This window comes from Salvelinus fontinalis, chromosome 32 (genome assembly GCF_029448725.1).
Source record: "Salvelinus fontinalis isolate EN_2023a chromosome 32, ASM2944872v1, whole genome shotgun sequence".
Taxonomy (NCBI): Eukaryota; Metazoa; Chordata; class Actinopteri; order Salmoniformes; family Salmonidae; genus Salvelinus; species Salvelinus fontinalis.
The window spans coordinates 30983350-31005283 of NC_074696.1; the positions used below are offsets into that span (position 1 = coordinate 30983350).

Here is a 21934-nt window from a genome sequence, read left to right on the forward strand (position 1 = left end):
CTAGCGTAGTGTAGTCTAGCGTAGTGTAGTCTAGTGTAGTCTAGTGCAGTCTAGCGTAGTCTAGTGTAGACTAGCGTAGTAGTCCAGTGTAGACTAGTGTAGTCTAGCGTAGACTAGTGTAGTGTAGTCTAGTGTAGCGTAGTCTAGCGTAGTGTAGTCTAGTGTAGTGTAGTCTAGCGTAGCGTAGTCTAGCGTAGTCTAGTGTAGACTAGCGTAGTCTAGTGTAGTCTAGTGTAGACTAGCGTAGTCTAGTGTAGTCTAGTGTAGACTAGTGTAGTCTATCGTAGTCTAGTGTAGTGTAGTCTAGCGTAGCGTAGTCTAGCGTAGACTAGCGTAGTCTAGTGTAGTCTAGCATAGTCTAGTGTAGTCTAGCGTAGTCTAGTGTAGACTAGCGTAGTCTAGGGTAGTCTAGTGTAGACTAGTATAGTCTAGTGTAGTCTAGCGTAGTCTGTCTGGCTTCTGTCTCCTGCAGGCTAACAACTCCAATTGAAGTTCAGGCCTCATTGAACACACGGCTAAAGTGAAATGAAGATCTCTCAGGGAGCCGAACAGTAGAGTTAGTTTTGCCTTCATTGTCATTAACGTTAAGCTCTTGTTGCTATGCCTTAAGGTACAGTATGTCTGCGTATTAAGGAGTTAATATCAAAGGTGAAAGTGTCTCATTTGCATAATTCACTTGAAAGCAAATTAACTGAGAGGGGGAGAGAGGGGGGTTGGAGCAGTGTAATAAGGCAGGAAAAGGAAAGTGTGCTTTTGTGGTGTAGGTGTGTGTGCGTGTGTGTGCGCGCATCACTGCATTATATGACAGCAACCCATGTTCCTCTCTGATCCACCCAGGGGAGTCCTCCTGTATCTTAATGAGGCTGGTTCAGCACTGATTAGTCAAAACAATCAATGGTGTTTTCCCCCTTGGTCCCTCATCCTATCTTCTCTCCTCCTCTTTCTCCTCTTCAAACAAACACACTCCATCCCTCATAGTCCTCCTAGTCCTAGTATTGGTAAGCGGTGCAGGAGTCAGTCAATGGATTGGGATAATGGCGGGCCATTGTGTGTATGTGCAGGCCTGTGTATGTGCATGCGTGCTTGTGTGTGTATTGGGTTAGTGGCGTGCCATTGTGTGTATGTGCAGGCCTGTGTATGTGCATGCGTGCTTGTGTGTGTATTGGGATAGGGGCGGGCCATTGTGTGTATGTGCAGGCCTGTGTATGTGCATGCGTGCTTGTGTGTGTATTGGGATAGTGGCAGCAGGCCTTTGTGTGTACGTGCAGGCCTGTGTATGTGCATGCGTGCTTGTGTGTGTATTGGGATAGTGGCGGGCCATTGTGTGTACGTGCAGGCCTGTGTATGTGCTTGTGTGTGTATTGGGATAGTGGCAGCAGGCCATGGTCCATGCTACTGTTTATTTTTCCAGTCTTGGAGAGAGATGATGTCATACTGTAGGAAACAGAGGTGGATCCTTTACAAAGCAATGCATCTCCAGCTCAATGAACTTCTATACGTTCCCAGTTGGCAAATATTTGATAATGATAGTAGATAAAGGCTTTATATCTGTTGTTCACAAGAACCGTTCTCCTGTATGGTGCCCCGGAGGATAATGCATTTTTCATGTACGGCCAATGAATACAATGAATACAATTGTCTCTGTGTTGTGGCTGAGTGTCTTTGAAGCAGTGCTGTTTTTGTTGGTCTTTAGAGACTCATGCTACTTCTCTTACTGTATTGTAGAGTAGACTATGTGTTTACTTCCCTGGAACACACCGTCTCATCACAGACTAATGTTATATATGTTTATTGCTGCCATACAGTTATTGAGGTACATGGAAAACTGACTAAATCCTGGAAATGTTTGTTGGATCTGTTAATATCATCTTTCCAAGGTAACCCAGAACCAAAAAAACTGTGTGTGTGTGTGTTTATCGTCTGTCCTCTGTCAACGGCTGTCTGTCGATGAACACTATTTTAGACTAAAAATGAAGTGTAATGAGTTCTCTTGTCTCAGGCATGTTGTAGAATTCTAATATGAATCAACAATAATGAGTGGTACTGTATCCGTTGCGAATAAGGAATAACAGTCGGCCTCCATGGGGAAGCTAGTCTTCCATTAATACTAATGATACATCTCCTTCAGGCTGAAGACCGACGAGCAAAAATATTCATCCAGATTTTAATGAGATGTGATCTGTGCAAAGATTTAATTAGTGAAACGACTAGAATCCCAATGTTCTCCCGAAGAGTTTGACGTTCAGCGATGTTGGAAAATCGGCCGAACAAATCACTGGATTATTTTGTTCTTGAATTCCCTCAAGGGTTTTCAGAGTGGAATATAGGCTAATGTTACCATGAAACATGTTGGGAGAAGAGCAATAGATGCTATCATGTTGGACCATGTTGAACCATGTTGGACCATGTTAAACCATGTTAAACCATGTTGGGAGAAGAGCAATAGATGCTATCATGTTGGACCATGTTAAACCATGTTGGACCATGTTGAAGCATGTTGGACCATGTTAAACCATGTTGGACCATGTTGGGAGAAGAGCAATAGATGCTATCATGTTGGACCATGTTGAAGCATGTTGGACCATGTTAAACCATGTTGGGAGAAGAGCAATAGATGCTATCATGTTGGACCATGTTGAAGCATGTTGGACCATGTTAAACCATGTTGGGAGAAGAGCAATAGATGCTATCATGTTGGACCATGTTGAAGCATGTTGGACCATGTTAAACCATGTTGGACCATGTTAAACTATGATGGGAGAAGAGCAATAGATGCTATCATGTTGGACCATGTTGGACCATGTTAAACCATGTTGGGAGAAGAGCAATAGATGCTATCATGTTGGACCATGTTAAACCATGTTGGACCATGTTGGGAGAAGAGCAATAGATGCTATCATGTTGGACCATGTTAAACCATGTTGGACCATGTTGAAGCATGTTGGACCATGTTGGGAGAAGACCAATAGATGCTGTCATGTTGGACCATGTTGAAGCATGTTGGACCATGTTAAACCATGTTGGGAGAAGAGCAATAGATGCTATCATGTTGGACCATGTTAAACCATGTTGGACCATGTTAAACTATGATGGGAGAAGAGCAATAGATGCTATCATGTTGGACCATGTTAAACCATGTTGGACCATGTTAAACCATGTTGGACCATGTTAAACTATGATGGGAGAAGAGCAATAGATGCTATCATGTTGGACCATGTTGAAGCATGTTGGACCATGTTGGGAGAAGAGCAATAGATGCTATCATGTTGGACCATGTTAAACCATGTTGGACCATGTTAAACTATGATGGGAGAAGAGCAATAGATGCTATCATGTTGGACCATGTTGAAGCATGTTGGACCATGTTGGGAGAAGAGCAATAGATGCTGTCATGTTGGACCATGTTGAAGCAGAATAATGGCTAGGTAAAACACATTGGCTTACCTGGCAACTTATCAGTCTCATTACTTTCTTAAGTGGTCAATGCTTTTAAAATGGGCTGAAAATAGATTCTACTCTCCAAGGAAAGTGAGGTATAAAAAAAAAAGACATACTGTATATATATATGTTTTAATCCTCAATTCTCTGGATCAGGGGTAGGCAACCCTGCTCCCAGAGTGCTGCAGGTACTACAGGATTGTGTCCCAACTAGGCACCACACCTGACCAACTGAACTCATTCATCAGTTCAGTGGTTGACTAAACTCAACACACTTGGTCTTCCAGGTTAAATCAAAAACATGAAGTGTCTGCGGCACTGTAGGACCAGTGTGGCCTTGTCCTGCTCTGGATGTTAGAGAGATGGATTATTATCAGAGTTAGTCAAGCAGCTTCAGTATTCCTCCCAACAACCTGGCTGTTGAGATCTGTTATTTCTTTATCCCCCACAACACTGGGGCTGCTGTAGATAACACTGGGCCTGCTGTAGACAACATTGGGGCTGCTGTAGACAACACTGGGGCTGCTGTAGACAACATTGGGTCCTCAGAGTTGGACTGTTGTCTCCTGTGTTTCTATCAGGGATGTAGCTGGGGTGAAACAGCTCAAAGGTGGTGTGTTAACACTAATGAATCAATGTCACATTTGTAAAATGCTGAACGCTGTTTGTTTACCGTATACTGTATACGCCCTTTAGAGAATAGGAATACGATGGTTGTTGAATGAAAATCTATTGACTCGGGATGTAGTGGCAGGCCTGAAGGACGGGATGTGGTAGGCTACAAGGAGCTGTCCATGGTGCTGAACCAGGTGAGTTTTACTGCAGTTTAGGCTCTGTTCTGGGTAAATGCTGCCCTTGGGCACAGATCTAGAATCAACTTCACTTTCACCACATCGTAACCTCAACCATTGGGGTGAAAACACAGAACTGACCTCATGGTTAAGAGTGTGCTGTGCTACCTTCACTACTGCATGAGAAGGAGGCGGATGTGGGAGTACCATAGAGTATTGTCTAACAAATAAAACATTTCCAAACATTTATTGCATTAAATGTAGCCTGCTTTCCCCCTGGCCTATCTGGACTGAATAACAAATAACAAGAGCTGCCAATTCAGTTCAGGAAGCCTCAAATAGAATGGCTAATTATACATGGAAATTGCCTCAATTGGTTCTGGCTGAAGTTGGGAAAGGAGAATCCGAGAGAGGGATCAAATGTCAGACACACGATGCAGCTCAAATTAGATATTCACCTTTTGGATGGAGCCATTGGTATCCAATGGCATATGGCCGCTCTCGCTCTATCTCCTCGTTGCAGTATTATGGGGTGCCGGTGCTATGGCGACCACAGAGACAGAGAGTCTACAGGAGAAGAAGAGAAACGTCTCTGTTGGGAATGTTGTGTGTGGAGGGGAAAGAAAGCTATTACCACCACCCTCCCATATACAGTGAGTTCCAAAAGTATTGGGACACTGACACATTTTGTGTTGTTTTGTCTCCTACTCCACCACTTTGGATTTGAAATCAAACAATGACTAGAAGGTAAAAGTGCAGACTGTCAGCTTTAGTATTGGGACAAATTCACTTATGTGTATTAAAGTAGTAAAAAGTGAAGTATTTGGTCCCACATTCATAGCACGCAATGACTACGTCAAGCATGTGACCCTACACATTTGTTGGATGCAGTTGCTGGTTGTTTTGGTTGTGTTTAAGATTATTTTGAAATGAGTAAATAATGTATTGTGTCATTTTGTCGTCACTTTTATTGTAAATAAGAATATAATATGTTCCTAAACACTACTACATGAATGTGGATGCTACCATGATTATGGATAATGCTGACTGAATTGTGAATAATGATGAGGGAGAAAGTTAGACACACAAATATCATACCCCCAAGACATGCTAACCGCTCACCATTACAATAACAGGGGAGGTGGGCATTTTTGGGGGTGTATGATATTTGTGCTTCTAACTTTCTCACGATTCATATAGGATTATCTGTAATCATGGTAGCATCCACGTTAATGTAGAAGTGTTTAAAAACATATTATATTCTTACTTACATTAAAAGTGACTCCAAAATAACACGATACATTATTTAACTTGAATTTCTAATGGCCACAAAATAATCTGAAACGCAACCAAAACAAACAGCAAATGCATCCTACACATTTGTAGAGTCACAAGCTTGATGTACTGTGGTCATTGTATGCTATGAATATGGTCCTAATACTAAACTTTTGACTACTTTAATACACATATAAGTGAATTTGTCCCAATACTTTAGGTCCTCTAAAATGGGGGGACTATGTACAAAAAGTGTTGTAATTTCTAAATGGTTCACCCGATATGGATGAAAACACCCTCAAATTAAATCTGAGCAAAACAACAACAAAACGTTCACTGTCCTAATACTTTTGGAACTAACTGTATTCATGAAATAAAGTAATAGTTACAGTTGAAGTCGGAATTTTACATACACTTAGGTTGGAGTCATTAAAACTCGTTTTTCAACCACTCCACAAATTTCTTGTCAACAAACTATAGTTTTGGCAAGTCGGTTAGGACATCTACATTGTACATGACACAAGTCATTTTTCTAACAGTTGTTTACAGACAGAATATTTCACTTATAATTCACTGTATCACAATTCCAGTGGGTCAGAAGTTTACATACACTAAATTGGCTGTGCCTTTAAACAGCTTGGAAAATTCCAGAAAATGATGGCATGACTTTAGAAGCTTCTGATAGGCAAATTTACATAATTTGAGTCAATTGGAGGTGTACCTGTGGATGTATTTCAAGGCCGACCTTCAAACTTGCTTGACATCATGGGAAAGTCAAAAGAAATCAGCCAAGACCTCAGGAAAAAAATTGTAGACCTCCACACGTCTGGTTCTTCCTTGTGAACAATTTCCAAACGCCTGAAGGTACTATGTTCATCTGTACAAACAATAGTACGCAAGTATAAACACCATGGGACCACGCAGCCGTCATACCACTCAGGAAGGAGACGCGTTCTGTCTCCTAGAGATGAACGTACTTTTGTGCGAAAAGTGCAAATCAATCCCAGAACAACAGCAAAGGACCTTGTGAAGATGCTGGAGGAAACAGGTACACAAGTATCTATATCCACAGTAAAACGAGTCCTATATCGACATAACCTGAAAGGCTGCTCAGCAAGGAAGAAGCCACTGCTCCAAAACCGCCATAAAAAAGCTAGACTACGGTTAGCAACTGCACATGGGGAGAAAGATCGTACTTTTTGGAGAAATGTCTTCTGGTCTGATTAAACAAAAATAGAACTGTTTGGCCATAACGACCATTGTTATGTTTGGAGGAAAAAGGGGGAGGCTTGCAAGCTGAAGAACACCATCCCAACCGTGAAGCACAGGGGTGGCAGCATCATGTTGTGGGGGTGCTTTGCTGCAGGAGGGACTGGTGTACTTCACAAAATAGATGGCATCATGAGAGAGGAAAATTATGTGGATAAATTGAAGCGACATCTCAAGACATCAGTCAGGAAGTAAAAACTTGGGTCTTCCAAATGGACAATGACCCCAAGCATACTTCCAAAGTTGTGGCAAATGGCTTAAGGACAACAAAGTCAAGGTATTGGAGTGGCCATCACAAAGCCCTGACCTCAATCCCATAGAAAATTTGTGGGCAGAACTGAAAAAGCGTGTGCGAGCAAGGAGGCCTACAAATCTGACTCAGTTACACCAGCTCTGTCAGGAGGAATGGGCCAAAATTCACCCAACTTATTGTGGGAAGCTTGTGGAAGGCTGCCCGAAACATTTGACCCAAGTTAAACAATTTAAAGGTATTGCTACCAAATACTAATTGAGTGTATGTAAACTTCTGACCCACTGGGAATGTGATGAAAGAAATAAAAGCTGAAATTAATCATTCTCTCTATTATTATTCTGACATTTCACATTCTTAAAATACAGTGGTGATCCTAACTGACCTAAGACAGGACATTTTTTATAGGATTAAATGTCAGGAATTGTGAAAACTGAGTTTAAATGTATTTGGCTAAGGTGTATGTAAACTTCCGACTTCAACTTGTATTTATTCTCCATAGTTTTTTGGCACTCAATAGAAGTCAGATGTATATCTTTAGAAGAACCTGGGATGGTTTTATTCAAAGTGACCGTCCCCAACGTTCCTCAACTGATTATTTTGGGAAGAAGCCAGCAACCAAAATGACAGCCACTCCATCACTCTCCTTCTTGGTCAAATAGCCCTTACACAGCCTGGAGGTGTGATGGGTCATTGTCCTGTTGAAAAACAAATGATAGTCCCACTAAGCCCAAAAGATGGGATGGCATATCGCTGCAGAATGCTGTGGTAGCCATGCAGGTTAAGGGTGCCTTGGATTCTAAATAAATCACAGACAGTGTCACCAGCAAAGTATCCCCCACACCATAACACCTCCTCCTCCATGCTTTACAGTGGGAAAAACACATGCAGAGATCATCCGTTCACACACACCACGTCTCACAAAGACACGGTTGTTAGAACCAAAAATCACCAATTTGGACCCAACCAAAATGACAGCCATTCAGAGGAGAGAGGTGTGCATGTGTACAGTATGCGTCCACTGTTTTGTTTAGTTGATAAGCTGGACATTCAGTCAGGCGGGGGCCAGTCAGTCTCTCTTACTTAGGCTCTCTCCCACTGCCATACAGTATAAACTCAGCAAAAAAAGAAATGTCCTGTCACTGTCAACTGCGTTTATTTTCAGCAAACTTAACATGTGTAAATATTTGTATGAACAAAACAAGATTCAGTTCCACAGACATGTGACTAATAGAAATTGAATAATGTGTCCCTGAACAAAGGGGTGGTCAAAATCAAAAGTAACAGTCAGTATCTGGTGTGGCCACCAGCTGCATTAAGTACTGCAGTGTATCTCCTCCTCATGGACTGCACCAGATTTGCCAGTTCTTGCTGTGAGATGTTATCCCACTCTTCCACCAAGGCCCCTGCAAGTTCCCAGACATGTCTGGGGGGAATGACCCTAGCCCTCACCCTCCGATTCAACAGGTCCCAGACGTGCTCAATGGGATTGAGATCCGGTCTCTTCGCTGGCCATGGCAGAACACTGACATTCCTGTCTTGCAGGAAATCACACACAGAACGAGCAGCATGGCTGGTGGCATTGTCATGCTGGAGGGTCATGTCAGGATGAGCCTGCAGGAAGGGTACCACATGAGGGAAGGAGGATGTCTTCCTTGTAACACACAGCGTTAAGATTGCCTGCAATGACAACAAACTCAGTCCGATGATGCTGTGACACACCACCCCAGACCATGACGGACCCTCCACCTCCAAATCGATCCCACTCCAGGGTACAGGCCTCGGTTTAACGCTCATTCCTTCGACGATAAACGTGAATCCGACCATCACCCCTGGTGAGACAAAACCTCGACTCGCCGGTGAAGAGCACTTTTTACCAGTCCTGTCTGGTCCAGCGACGGTGGGTTTGTCCCTATGGGCAACGTTGTTGCCAGTGATGTCTGGTGAGGACCTGCCTTACAACAGGCCATCAAGCCCTCAGTCCAGCCTCTCAGCCTATTGCGGACAGTCTGAGCACTGATGGAGGGATTGTGCGTTCCTGGTGTAACTCGGGCAGTTGTTGTTGCCATCCTGTACCTGTCCCGCAGGTGTGATGTTCGGATGTACCGATCTTGTGCAGGTGTTGTTACACATGGTCTGCCACTGCGAGGACGATCATCTGTCCGTCCTGTCTCTCTGTAGCGCCGTCTTAGGTGTCTCACAGTACGGACATTGCAATTTATTGCCTGGCCACATCTGCAGTCCTCATGCCTCCTTGCAGCATGCCTAAGGCACGTTCACGCATATGAGCAAGGATCCTGGGCGTCTTTCTTTTGGTGTTTTTCAGAGTCAGTAGAAAGGCCTCTTTAGTGTTCTATGTTTAAATAACTGTGACCTTATTTGCCTACCGTCTTAACGACCGTTCCACAGGTGCATGTTCATTAATTGTTTATGATTTATTGAACAAGCATGGGAAACAGTGTTTAAACCCTTTATAATGAAGATCTGTGAAGTTATTTGGAATTTTACGAATTATATTGGAAAGACAGGGTCCTGAAAAAGGGACGTTCTTTTTTTTGCTGAGTTTCTCTTTCTCAGATGCTGGTCTCAGAGCCACTGCTCGCTCGCTCTCTCTCTCTCTCTCTCTCTCTCTCTCTCTCTCTCTCTCTCTCTCTCTCTCTCTCTCTCTCTCACTCTCACTCTCACTCTCACTCTCTCACTCACTGTCTCTCACTGTCTCTCACTGTCTCTCTGAGCTGGTCACAGAGCCACTACTCTGTCTTGATCAAAAGCCCTGACAGCAGCCAGCTCTGCTCCCAGAGCACCGTACAGCACAGTACCCACATCTCACAGAGGACCAATGACATCACTCATCCCCAAACATAAACAGTCCTACACTCCCAAGCTATGTGGCTAGGGGCTTGCCATTAAGTTTGGTCATTTGTATTCGACCAATTCTGATTTATTTGTGAAGTGTGTAAAACGTGTCGTTACCATACAGTAACCGTGACAACGACAGAGTTATTGAAAGGGAGACACAGATGGCCCAACATTACTCTGAGCCTTTATAAGTACGTTGTAATGCTAGGAGTTCAATCTTCTGATTTATTCAACTGTTTAGGTTTTACTACCTATCGTCCATGTTGCGTATGTTGCTACATAGCTAGCCAAAACAGACAGAGTACAGAGACTACCTCCCAGCTCTTAAGTCTGTCACATGCTTTAGCAATTAAAGAAAGTAGTCCACAAACTGAGTGAAAGGTCTATTGTGTATGTTGTGTACCTCAACTTGTGCGATCAAGACACAACAACAAACAAAAAACGGTTCTCCTCTCGCTGTAACAGATTGAATCTTTAAAAGCTGATTGTTTAAGGGGGTGAAAGACAACAGTAGAAGTACTGCTGGTTGTTATGGCGATTAGTTATAATCGGCCAGATGGCTTCGGGGTGGGGGACATTTTTAGTTACGCCACGCCGCAACCTTTTACAGCCAGCACACTCAGGCTCCGTCCGTTCATTCATCAAGGTCCCTGCTCTAAAGTGGTCACTGGGCACTATTACGCTCCCCCATAGTTAGGCCTAACTACCACACCTGGGTCCACATAGTATTTGTATTCTTTCAACTACGTTAGGGGCACTTGATTTAGCCTGCAAGGCATCATTAATAGAACCATAATACCTGTATGACTACGGAGCTACTTTGACATGACCAAAAGTATATAGTGGATTTTCTCCTGAACAAGCAGTGCCAGATGACAGTATATAGAAGTAGTTTTAAGACACTGACATAATGTCACGTTGCAGTAAGAGAGAACCCCCTGTCTGTCTTCCTGCTGAGTCATTTAGTTTCCTTCCTATGGAATATGACTGACTGACTGAATCATGCCACTGTGTGGAATCAACCTGGAGATACGACAGCCACTGAACACACGCAGCGTGCGTAATCCTGGAGAATTGGCACCTCTCTAAAATATGGTTGTCATTCCTAGAGAGGAGACCTTATCTGCTGTGTTCTCTGCAGCCGCTCTATGGTGGAGAATAGATGCTGTGAGGTTTGTTCTATCTCACAGACTCAATAGTTTTGATCTGTGATAGCCGCACTCATATCATAATGTAGTGCAGTCAGCAGGTCTCTCCTCTCTTTCACTCTCTCTTCCCATCTTTCTCTCTCTCCCTCTCTCTCTTTCCCTCCAGCTAACACTCTCTCTCTCCGTTATCCGATCTCTCTCTGCCCTGCCCTGTCTGGGGCCAAGCCTGGTTGCTGTGGTGACGCCGCAGCACAGCTCTTTGCCTCAGCAGTAGAGTGTGACCACAGCAAAAAAAGAAAGCTACAGACCACTTGTTGCGACTGCAAAGTGGTTTGTTTAATTTCACCGTTTCTTTCCCCACATTCTCTCTCTCTCTCTCTCTCTCTCTCTCTCTCTCTCTCTCTCTCTCTCACTCAGTCACTCAGTCACTCAGTCACTCACTCACTCAGTCACTCACTCACTCACTCACTCACTCACACTCTCTCTCTCTCACTCACTCACTCACTCACTCACTCACTCACTCACTCACTCACCAGTATGAGAAGGAGGAAAGGGCACAATTTGTTCTCCAGCTTCTCTCTCTACTGTTATAGGTGGCTTCTGGTTCTGTAACAGAAAACAGGGTATTTCAATACAACCTATTCATTCTGTTTCACTTCATCCTCTCAGCACTGGGGTGAGGTGTGTTCACTCAAACCCCCCAAAGACTTACATCACACACATGGTTTAATCACCTGGTTTATATCACACACCTGTTTAGCACTGAGAACCATGCAGGGTGGGGAACAGTGGTGGTAGTGTTTAACATTAAACACACACACCTGTTTAACACTGAGAACCATGCAGGGTGGGGAACAGTGGTGGTAGTGTTTAACATTAAACACACACACTATGCAGCGTATTCTATTCAAGAACAATCTGTCACTATCTTCTCTGTGGAAGATGCAACAAGATGCTGAGGGCCTCGTGGGGGTCAACCAATCATAGGCCTTGGTTTCTTTGCGTTCCGTTTGTTTATTGGTTAAGAGGAACACCAATCAGAGTCCATTACTTATTTAGAGACCATGATATATTTCTCTGTTTATCATGGAGGTTGGAAGAGGAGAGCGGAGGAAACCATGCTCGGGAAACACACACACACCGGTGCTCAGCAATCCCTGGGTGTCTGGATTATGATGCTGTCTAAATGCAGAAAGATATGTAGGCCCTAAAGTCACATGGGTTTTTCCAGGAACATTTTTTATTGCCACTCATAATGGTGCAGCACTTTATTGAAAGGCGTACAAGATCTGAGAGGTCGAACTGACATCTAATGTCAATGTGATAGCCATTAGTTTGATCGGTGTTATTTGCATAATTCTAACATATTCGCTGTATTTATTTCCTGCAGGTTCCTCCTCTGTAACCCTTTGCTCCGTTCCGACTGCGGGCCGCTCTGAACTGTGAGTAGAGCCACAGTAATATGTTAATGACTGCCTGCCTCCTTCCCTCAGTCACACAGGCTTTGTATGGACTGCCAAGGAGGAGAGGAGTGACCAGGAGTTGGTAAATGGTCAGGTCGGGGTTGAGGCGTGCGTGCGCTTACATGTGGGTGTGTTTGTGCACGCTTGCGGGCGTGTGTGTGTTGACCAGTGGTCGGCAACTGGCGGCCCGCAGCGCAATTGTTTTTTGGGTCATAAAAAGACTGTAAAATCACCAGGAATTCAGGTAAAATGAGTTTAATTTAGGAAATCTGTTCCCAGGTATACCCACGAACAAAGAAGAAAGAGACGTGAGCGTGTCTCAATGTAATCATGGTATGAAATGGTATTTTCAAAGACAATCTATTTTTAGGCTTAGTTGTGGTCAATTTGCAGTGTACAAATGATTATAATTATGTTCCGGCCCCCGACCATCCGCTCCGACAGACATCGGCCTGCGGTTCAATCTAGTTGCCTACTCCTGGTTTAGACTCCTCAGCTCCATCTCCCACTTAAGTTCCTCTTTTGTTCAATAGTTAATGTGTTGAAATTCGTCATCCCTGTTTAGAACTAGATCGCCTAGCGACAAGCCTTTGAACAACTAAATCTAACCAATTGGAAAGTTGTCACGTTAGAATCTGCTCTACTGCCTATGAATACTGTGGCTTATAGAAGTGTTTGCTAAGTCCCACAGGTCCCGTCAAGCTATGGAGATAAAGCCCGACTATCATGAACAAATGTTACTCTATTCATATACTCAAAGATCCATGTTTAACATAGTTGCAAGGAATAATTGACCTGGCTTTTGTGTGAGTAAAAAGACAAGAAAATAATCTGGAATTTACACTGTAGTTAGAACTGAAAGTGGATTTCCACCAGACACCCCTCTGCTACTCAGGGGTAATGGTAACGTTGACAGCGACGTTACATCTCTGTACTGATCACATCGCTGCTGTTTGACTTGTCTGTCTGTCGTCTCTCCCGCTCTCCTTACACTGTCAAACATTCCATCACAACACATTTTGAAGACAACTTTTTTTGACAGAGAGACATAAAACAATGTCCTTTAAAGCACCTCTGTATACTTATTCTGGGTTGATGAAAGAAATCGCTTAGTTTGGAGTGAGTTGAGACTGCACTGTAGAGTGACAATGAGATGTATAGTTAGCTTGAGCTGAATGTGATGTGTCAGGTTCAAACAGCTGTAGATGTGTAGCTGAATGTCACCCTGGTAGAGGTGCAGACTCCCTGGGGTGGGATGCCCAACCTGGCTCTGGGTGGCACGGCTCAGTCTTCAGGCTCCCTCTCTGTGTGTACGTCTGCCAATGAGGCTCCGCAACCTGTGGTTTAACACCCACCACAGCAGAGAACGCACCCCAACACTCAACCACACCCAGCTCATTCATGTCACATGGCCTAAACGGCTCTGACTGGCACTGCTTACTACAGATACTAGGGCATTGCACTAGTGTGTGTGTGTGTGTGTGTGTGTGTGTGTGTGTGTGTGTGTGTGTGTGTGTGTGTGTGTGTGTGTGTGTGTGTGTGTGTGTGTGTGTGTGTGTGTGTGTGTGTGTGTGTGTTTCTCTCTCTCTCTCTGTCTCTCTGTCTCTCTCTGTCTCTCTCTCTCTCTCTCTCTCTCTCCCTCTCTGTCTCTCTGTCTCTGTAACGGCTTGTGCTCTCCTCATCCTCGGAAGAAGTGAGGAGAGAAGGATCCTCAGACCAAAACGCAGGCTTAGGGAAATAAGCCATCTTTATTATAAAATATGATGGCAACACGAAACGAAACAAAACACTTTAACAAGCTTACAAAATAACAAAACGACGTTGACGCAACCTGAACATAAACTTACATAACTAAACATAAACTTACGTACAGGAAACAGACGACATCGAAACGAAACGAAACAAACAAACGCTACAGTCCTATGTGGTACGAACATACATACAGACACAGGAGACAATCACCCACAAACAAACAGTGAGAATGCCCTACCTAAATATGACTCTTAATTAGAGGCAAACGCAAACCACCTGCCTCTAATCAAGAGCCATACCAGGCAAACCAAAACCAACATAGAAACAGATAACATAGAATGCCCACCCAACCTCACGTCCTGACCAACTAACACACAAAAACTAACATAAATAGGTCAGGAACGTGACAGTACCCCCCCCACAAGGTGCGAACTCCGGACGCACCAGCACAAAGTCTAGGGGAGGGTCTGGGTGGGCATCTAACCACGGTGGTGGCTCAGGCTCCGGGCGCGGTTCCCACCCCACCATAATCCATCCTAGCCTCCTCCCTCCAAGAATGTCCACCCTCTTTCTTCCCCCACAAAATCCTCTTAATAACATATCTAATAATGACAACACCGGGACAGAGAGATAAACCAAGACAGAGGGATAGATAAGAATATAGAGGTAGATAAAGATAGAGAGGGAGATCAGGATAGAGGGGCAACTCCGGACTGAAAGGCAGCTCCGGACAGAGAGACAGCTCTGGACTGATGGGCAGTTCTGGGTATCCAGCCTTTTCAGGCTGAAGGGCAGCTCATGGCTGACTGACGAATCTCGATGCTCATGGCTGGCTGACGGCTCTCGACGCTCATGGCAGGCTGACGGCTCTCGACGCTCATGGCAGGCTGACGGCTCTCGACGCTCATGGCAGGCTGACGGCTCTCGACGCTCATGGCAGGCTGACGGCTCTCGACGCTCATGGCGCTCTGACGGCTCTGGCTGCTCATGGCGCTCTGACGGCTCTGGCTGCTCATGGCTCTCTGACGGCTCTGGCTGCTCATGGCTCTCTGACGGCTCTGGCTGCTCATGGCTCGCTGGCGGCTCTGGCAGATCCTGTCTGGTTGGCGGCTCTGGCAGATCCTGTCTGGTTGGCGGCTCTGGCAGATCCTGTCTGGTTGGCGGCTCTGGCAGATCCTGTCTGGTTGGCGGCTCTGGCAGATCCTGTCTGGTTGGCGGCTCTGGCAGATCCTGTCTGGCTGACGGCTCTAGCGGCTCCTGTCTGGCTGATGGCTCTAGCGGCTCCTGTCTGGCTGACGGCTCTGTAGGCTCATGGCAGACGGGCGGCTTTGCAGGCTCATGGCAGACGGGCGGCTTTGCAGGCTCCTGGCAGACGGATGGCTCAGACGGCGCTGGGGAGACGGATGGCTCAGACGGCGCTGGGGAGACGGATGGCTCAGATGGCGCTGGGGAGACGGATGGCTCAGATGGCGCTGAGGAGACGGATGGCTCAGATGGCGCTGGGGAGACGGATGGCTCTGGCCGGATACGGTGCACTGTAGACCTGGTGCGTGGTGCCGGAACTGGAGGCACCGTGCTAATGATAAGCACCTTCCTACTAGTGCGGGGAGCAGGGACAGGGCACACTGTATTCTCAAAGCCTACTCTATCCCTGATGCGTGGTACCGGCACTGGTGACGCCGGGCTGAGGACAAGCACATCAGGATTAGTAGGGGGAGAAGATACAGTTTGTACAGGGCTCTGGAGACGCACTGGTAGCTTAGTGCGTGGGGCCGGAACTGGAGGCACCGGGCTAGATACACGCACTACAGGGAGAGTGCGTGGAGGAGGAACAGGGCTCAGGATACGCACTGGTAGCCTAGTGCGTAGTGTATACACTGTAGGTACTAGGCTGGGGCGGGGAGGTGGTGCCGGAAATACCGGACCGTGGAGGCGTACTGGCACTCTTGAGCATTGAGCTTGCCCAACCTTACCTGGTTGAATACTCCCGGTTGCCCGACCATTGCGGGGAGGTGGAATAACCCGCACCGGGCTATGTAGGCGAACCGGGGAAACCATGCGTAAGGCAGGTGCCATGTATGCCGGCCCGAGGAGACGCACTGGAGACCAGACGCGTTGAGCCGGCCTCATGACACCTGGCTCAATACTCAATCTAGCCCTACCAGTGCGGGGAGGTGGAATAACCCGCACTGGGCTATGCACTCGTACAGGAGACACCGTGCGCTCTACTGCGTAACACGGCGCCTGCCCGTACTCCCGCTCTCCACGGTAAGCCTGGGAAGTGGGCGCAGGTCTCCTACCTGCCCTTGGCCCACTATCTCCTAGCCCCCCCCCAAGAAATTTTTGGGAATTACTTACGGGCTTTTCGGGCTTCCGTGCCAGACGCGTTCCCTCATAGCTCCGGTTCCTCTCCCCGGTAGCCTCTGCTCTCCTCAGTGCCTCCACCTGTTCCCATGGCTTTTCGGGCTTCCAGCCACGTCTCCTTGCTGCCTCCTCAAACCACCGTTCCTGGGCTTTAGCTGCCTCCCTCTCTTCCTGAGAACGGCGATTTTCTCCTGCCTTAGCCCAGGGACCTTCTCCATTCATTATCTGTTCCCATGTCCAGAAATCCTTGTTTTTCTCCTGTCCTTTTCTCCGTTTATTTTTCCCTTGCCGCTTGGTCTTAGCGTGGTGGGTGATTCTGTAACGGCTTGTGCTCTCCTCATCCTCGGAAGAGGTGAGGAGAGAAGGATCCTCAGACCAAAACGCAGGCTTAGGGAAATAAGCCATCTTTATTATAAAATATGATGGCAACACGAAACGAAACAAAACACTTTAACAAGCTTACAAAATAACAAAACGACGTTGACGCAACCTGAACATAAACTTACATAACTAAACATAAACTTACGTACAGGAAACAGACGACATCGAAACGAAACGAAACAAACAAACGCTACAGTCCTATGTGGTACGAACATACATACAGACACAGGAGACAATCACCCACAAACAAACAGTGAGAATGCCCTACCTAAATATGACTCTTAATTAGAGGCAAACGCAAACCACCTGCCTCTAATCAAGAGCCATACCAGGCAAACCAAAACCAACATAGAAACAGATAACATAGAATGCCCACCCAACCTCACGTCCTGACCAACTAACACACAAAAACTAACATAAATAGGTCAGGAACGTGACAGTCTCTCTCTCTCTCTCTCTCTCTCCCTCTCTTTTCTACTTCTACACCTCCCTCCGAGGAGAAGAAAGACCATAGAAGTCATTATAGAAATAAACATTGTGGTTCCACTCCACCTGAACCAAACAGAGCCATATCTGGAATGGCTACATATTAGAGAAATTGAATTTACCCCCATTTTAACTCAGCTGGACATGTCAGAGAGAGGCGATGCAGAGGAGGAGAGGGCGTAAGAGAGAGAAGAAACGGAGAGAGGGGAGAAGTGCCTCTGTGTGGGGGTAGGATGAGAGGAAGGAAGAGGTGAGGGTGGTTGTTTTCCAACCATCTCATTAGTCCCTTCTTGACAGAAATTAGTCATGCGTGAGATTGATAGGATGCCGTCTGAATTCATTTAATCCCCACAGTTCCCTCGCTCTCCGTTAATTTAAATAATAGCGTATTTTAAACTATTGATCCTACACCAGAAACAATGTGCTGGAAGATAGGTCTACACATGTGAAGACTGTGAATGGTGTTTTCACGAATGCAAAATGAATTGGAAATGAGATGGAAAAGAGAGCTTGAGGACGGGTCATTCTGAGATGTGAATGCAGGTCGTTGGGGAGACGGAGAGAGAAATGCCTGTGATTGTGAAGAAGACATTGAAATTGTTCTGTCGTGGAAATTCTACACAGGGACACTCGATGTCAATCTCAAATGAATCATTATTTATTAACAGTTAACTGGAGAAGTTCCAACAAACTTGACTCACCATAGTGAACGTCTACCGGGGCAGCCCCATTTGTTCACTTATATATTGCAGACAAGTTATATTTGCATGATTTTACTTATTCATAATTCATTCATAATTAACGTTTGCTTCATTCATGTGACCGACCAATACTGGCTCATGCATGTGACAGACCAATACCTCACAAGGCTTCTTCTCTCTAAGCTGAGACCTTGAAACTGAGGTATCTTTTGTTCTCAAAACAAGGGTCTGGGCGTACTGCCAAATTGCAGATACTGATAGTGAGGGTTCGGTCAATCAGTCACTTGCATGAACACAGAGATTGGCTAATAGAAAAGTACAAACATAACATTTTCCATCGCAGTTCCATGACACATTTTTGAATGGAGCTTAATGATACTCTCCCTTCTGTTCACAAATTCATTCCTTTTTATCTAATAGTCCTCTTTATGCTTTTATGTTCAAAGTTACAGGTTATCTCAAGACAACCATACTGAAAATGTGTTTAATTACAGATCTAGTAGTAAAACCTCAAGTCCAATCAAGCACTAATATTTCATAGAGGAACAAATGAATGAATTTACAGCAGGTGACTGTGCATACAGCAATCTATGCTTCCATGTGGTTATTGAAACATCGTTTCAAACTTCAGGTATTCTTTAAATAACTCCTAACTCATGCCTAATACACACTCTCTCTCTCTGTCTCTCTCTCTCTTTCTGTGTTCCTCCTCTCTAGACGTGGTGGTGAACGGGAAACCATGTGATTGTGACATCATCGCTGACTGTAAGGTGGGCGACGCTGTGCCATTGGAGGTGAAACTGACCAATCGTAGTAAGAACGCGGTCGGACCGTTCGCCCTGACCGTGGTTCCCTTCCAGGACTACCAGAACGGAGTTCAGAACTATGACCTGCAGGACGCAGTCACCTTCATAGGATCTAACACCTTCTACATAGACACGGTGTGTGGGTGTGTGTGTCCAGAACTACGTGTGTGTGTGCAGAACTGTGTGATAGGTGGTGAAACTATTGTCAGATGAGTTAGCTATCCACAGGCACTGTAAATATTGTCTCTGTGTGTTGTTTTCACAGGTGAACCCCACAGAGAACTCTGTGTGTATGGGAGCCCTCCTGTTCCTCTACACTGGAGATTTCTACCTCAACATCAAGTTCCAGGATGACAGTGCTGGCCACGGCAAGGAACTGCCCCCATCCTGGTTTGGCCTGCCCAGCGTACACATCAAAGCCCTGGAGGTGCCTATCGAGGCTGGGGCATAGAGCCTGGCACTCTATACATGAATATCAAATGTATTTTTCTCGATTTCTTTCATCATTCTCCTTGGAAAATATAGGTTCGACCATTTTCTGAACATCACTGAAGGCATGGGTAGATGGATGGGTAGATGGATGGGTAGGTAGATGGGTAGATGGATGGGTAGATGGATGGGTGGGTAGATGGATGGATGGATGGATGGATGGGTGGATGGGTAGATGGATGGGTAGGTAGATGGGTAGATGGATGGGTAGGTAGATGGATGGGTAGATGGATGGGTAGATGGATGGATGGATGGGTGGATGGGTAGATGGATGGGTAGGTAGATGGGTAGATGGATGGGTAGGTAGATGGATGGGTAGATGGATGGGTAGATGGATGGATGGATGGATGGATGGATGGATGGATGGATGGATGGATGGATGGATGGGTAGATGGGTAGATGGATGGATGGATGGATGGATGGGTAGATGGGTAGATGGATGGGTAGGTGGATGGGTAGATGGATGGGTAGTTGGATGGGTAGATGGATGGGTAGGTAGATGGATGGATGGATGGATGGATGGGTAGATGGATGGGTAGTTGGATGGGTAGATGGATGGGTAGGTAGATGGATGGATGGATGGATGGATGGGTAGATGGATGGGTAGGTAGATGGGTAGATGGATGGGTAGATGGATGGGTAGGTAGATGTGTAGATGGATGGGTAGATGGATGGGTAGATGGAGCACTCGAAGCGAGTGCAGTGGGACGAGGACGCAACGGACTAAATATTCTAGCGGTTAGCTGATGTCACTCAATAATTTGCAATAACTCGGTTTGAGGTATTTGTGTGTACTCTATGTTAAAGCATGAAGGATACAGTAGGTCTTACTGGATTTGGAAATCACCTTTTGAATCATTTTATGAATTTCAGCACCATGAAATCAGTCATCGAAATGTATCAGTCATAATGGAGGTTTTGTGAAAAGATCATAAGGTCTCCTCTTTCCTGCTTTTCACTCAACTTACCAGGGATAGAGCGCATCATACCATCCTGATGGGCTCCAAATGGCAGTGGTGAAAAGTACCCACATGTCATACTATAGTAAAAGTAAAGATACCTTAATAGAAAATGACTCAAGTAAAAGGGAAAATCCTCCAGTAAAATATTACTTGAGTAAAAGTCTAAAAGTATTTGGTCTTAAATATACTTAAGTATTAAAAGTAAATGTGATTGCTAAAATATACTTAAGTATTGATAGAATAAATCATTTTAAAACATCTCTATATTACGCAAACCATACGGCACCATTTTCTTGTTTTTTTTATTTACTGATAGCCAGGGGCAGACCCCAACACTCAGACATCATTTACAAGCAAAGCATTTGTATTTAGTGAGTCTGCCAGATCAGAGGCAGTAGGGATGACCAGGGATATTCTCTTGATAAGTGTGTGACTTTGACCATTTTTCTGTCCTGCTAAGCATTCAAAATGTAACGAGTACTTTTAAGGTGTCAGAGAAAATGTATTTTTTTATTTTATTTTACAATGTAGTCCAGTAAAAGTAAAAGTTGTCAAAAATATAAATAGTTAAGTACAGATACCCCAAATATTACTTAAGTAGTACTTTAAAGTATTTTTACTTAAGTACTTTACACCACTGCCAAATGGAAAAGGGTGTCAAGTTCTCTGTTATTATGTGTCCAATCCTTCCCTGAGCAGCAGAGTAGAGACACTCTCATGTGAACATGATTATCAAGCAGCATCCTCCTGGGTATATGATTCTGTCTGTATGTAAATGATATCATATATTTTGACAAGCACAGTGTATTATTCTACCACATGAATCCGCAATCACCTCTATTGATTTGTGGTTTCTGCTTTAGCAATTAGCTTGATTCGCTGTTGTCTCTCTCTCTCTCTCTCTCTCTCTCTCTGCGTGACTGTAAACATGGATTTTTACTGCTGAACTTGTATATTTGGGCCTCTGTATCTCCCTGTCCATAAAATCCTACAATACATGTAAATAAATGTTGAGTTGAGACAACTTCTGAAAGGGTGTTTGCATGTATTTGATATATAGGAGCAAAGAGTTGGACTCATTCTTCTGTCCTTTTTTGGACATTTGCTCGTCCCTCTGCCTGGCAAATTGACACGAGTCTCGCCTATCCCCTTCGTTCACACAGCCACAGACAGAAGCCCATAAAGATATGCAATGCGCATCAGCGCTCCAGAATTACCACTGGTAAATTACAGAGAGATAATAGAGTTTTGTTGCCCGTGCATAATATTCACTGAGTGGACAAAACAATAAGAACACCTTCCTAATATTGAGCTGCACCTCTTTTTTTCTTCTTCAGAACAGCCTCAGTTCGTTGGGACATGGGCTCTACAAGGTGTCAAAAGCGTTCCACAGGGATGCTGGCCCATGTTGACTCCAATGCTTCCCACAGTTGTGTCAATTTGGCTGGATGTCCTTTGGGTGGGGGACCATTCTTGATACACACAGGAAACTGTTGAGTG

General features: G+C 45.0%; 1 protein-coding gene across 4 annotated transcripts in view; it reads left to right on the forward strand.

The window, feature by feature from the left end:
• LOC129831073 (trafficking protein particle complex subunit 9-like) overlaps positions 1–21458 on the forward strand; it is a 364192-nt gene extending 342734 nt beyond the window's left edge. For 3 of the 4 annotated variants that reach the window (XM_055894093.1, XM_055894098.1, XM_055894095.1), the window contains 2 exons: positions 18895–19118; positions 19249–21458. In XM_055894093.1, coding sequence (XP_055750068.1) covers positions 18895–19118; positions 19249–19434 — 410 coding nt within the window. In that variant the 3' untranslated portion in view covers positions 19435–21458. Of the gene's footprint in view, positions 1–12420; positions 12473–18894; positions 19119–19248 lie in introns of those variants that run through there. The other variant, XM_055894096.1, reaches the window with a different exon arrangement.
• Positions 21459–21934: the final 476 nt, after the last annotated feature.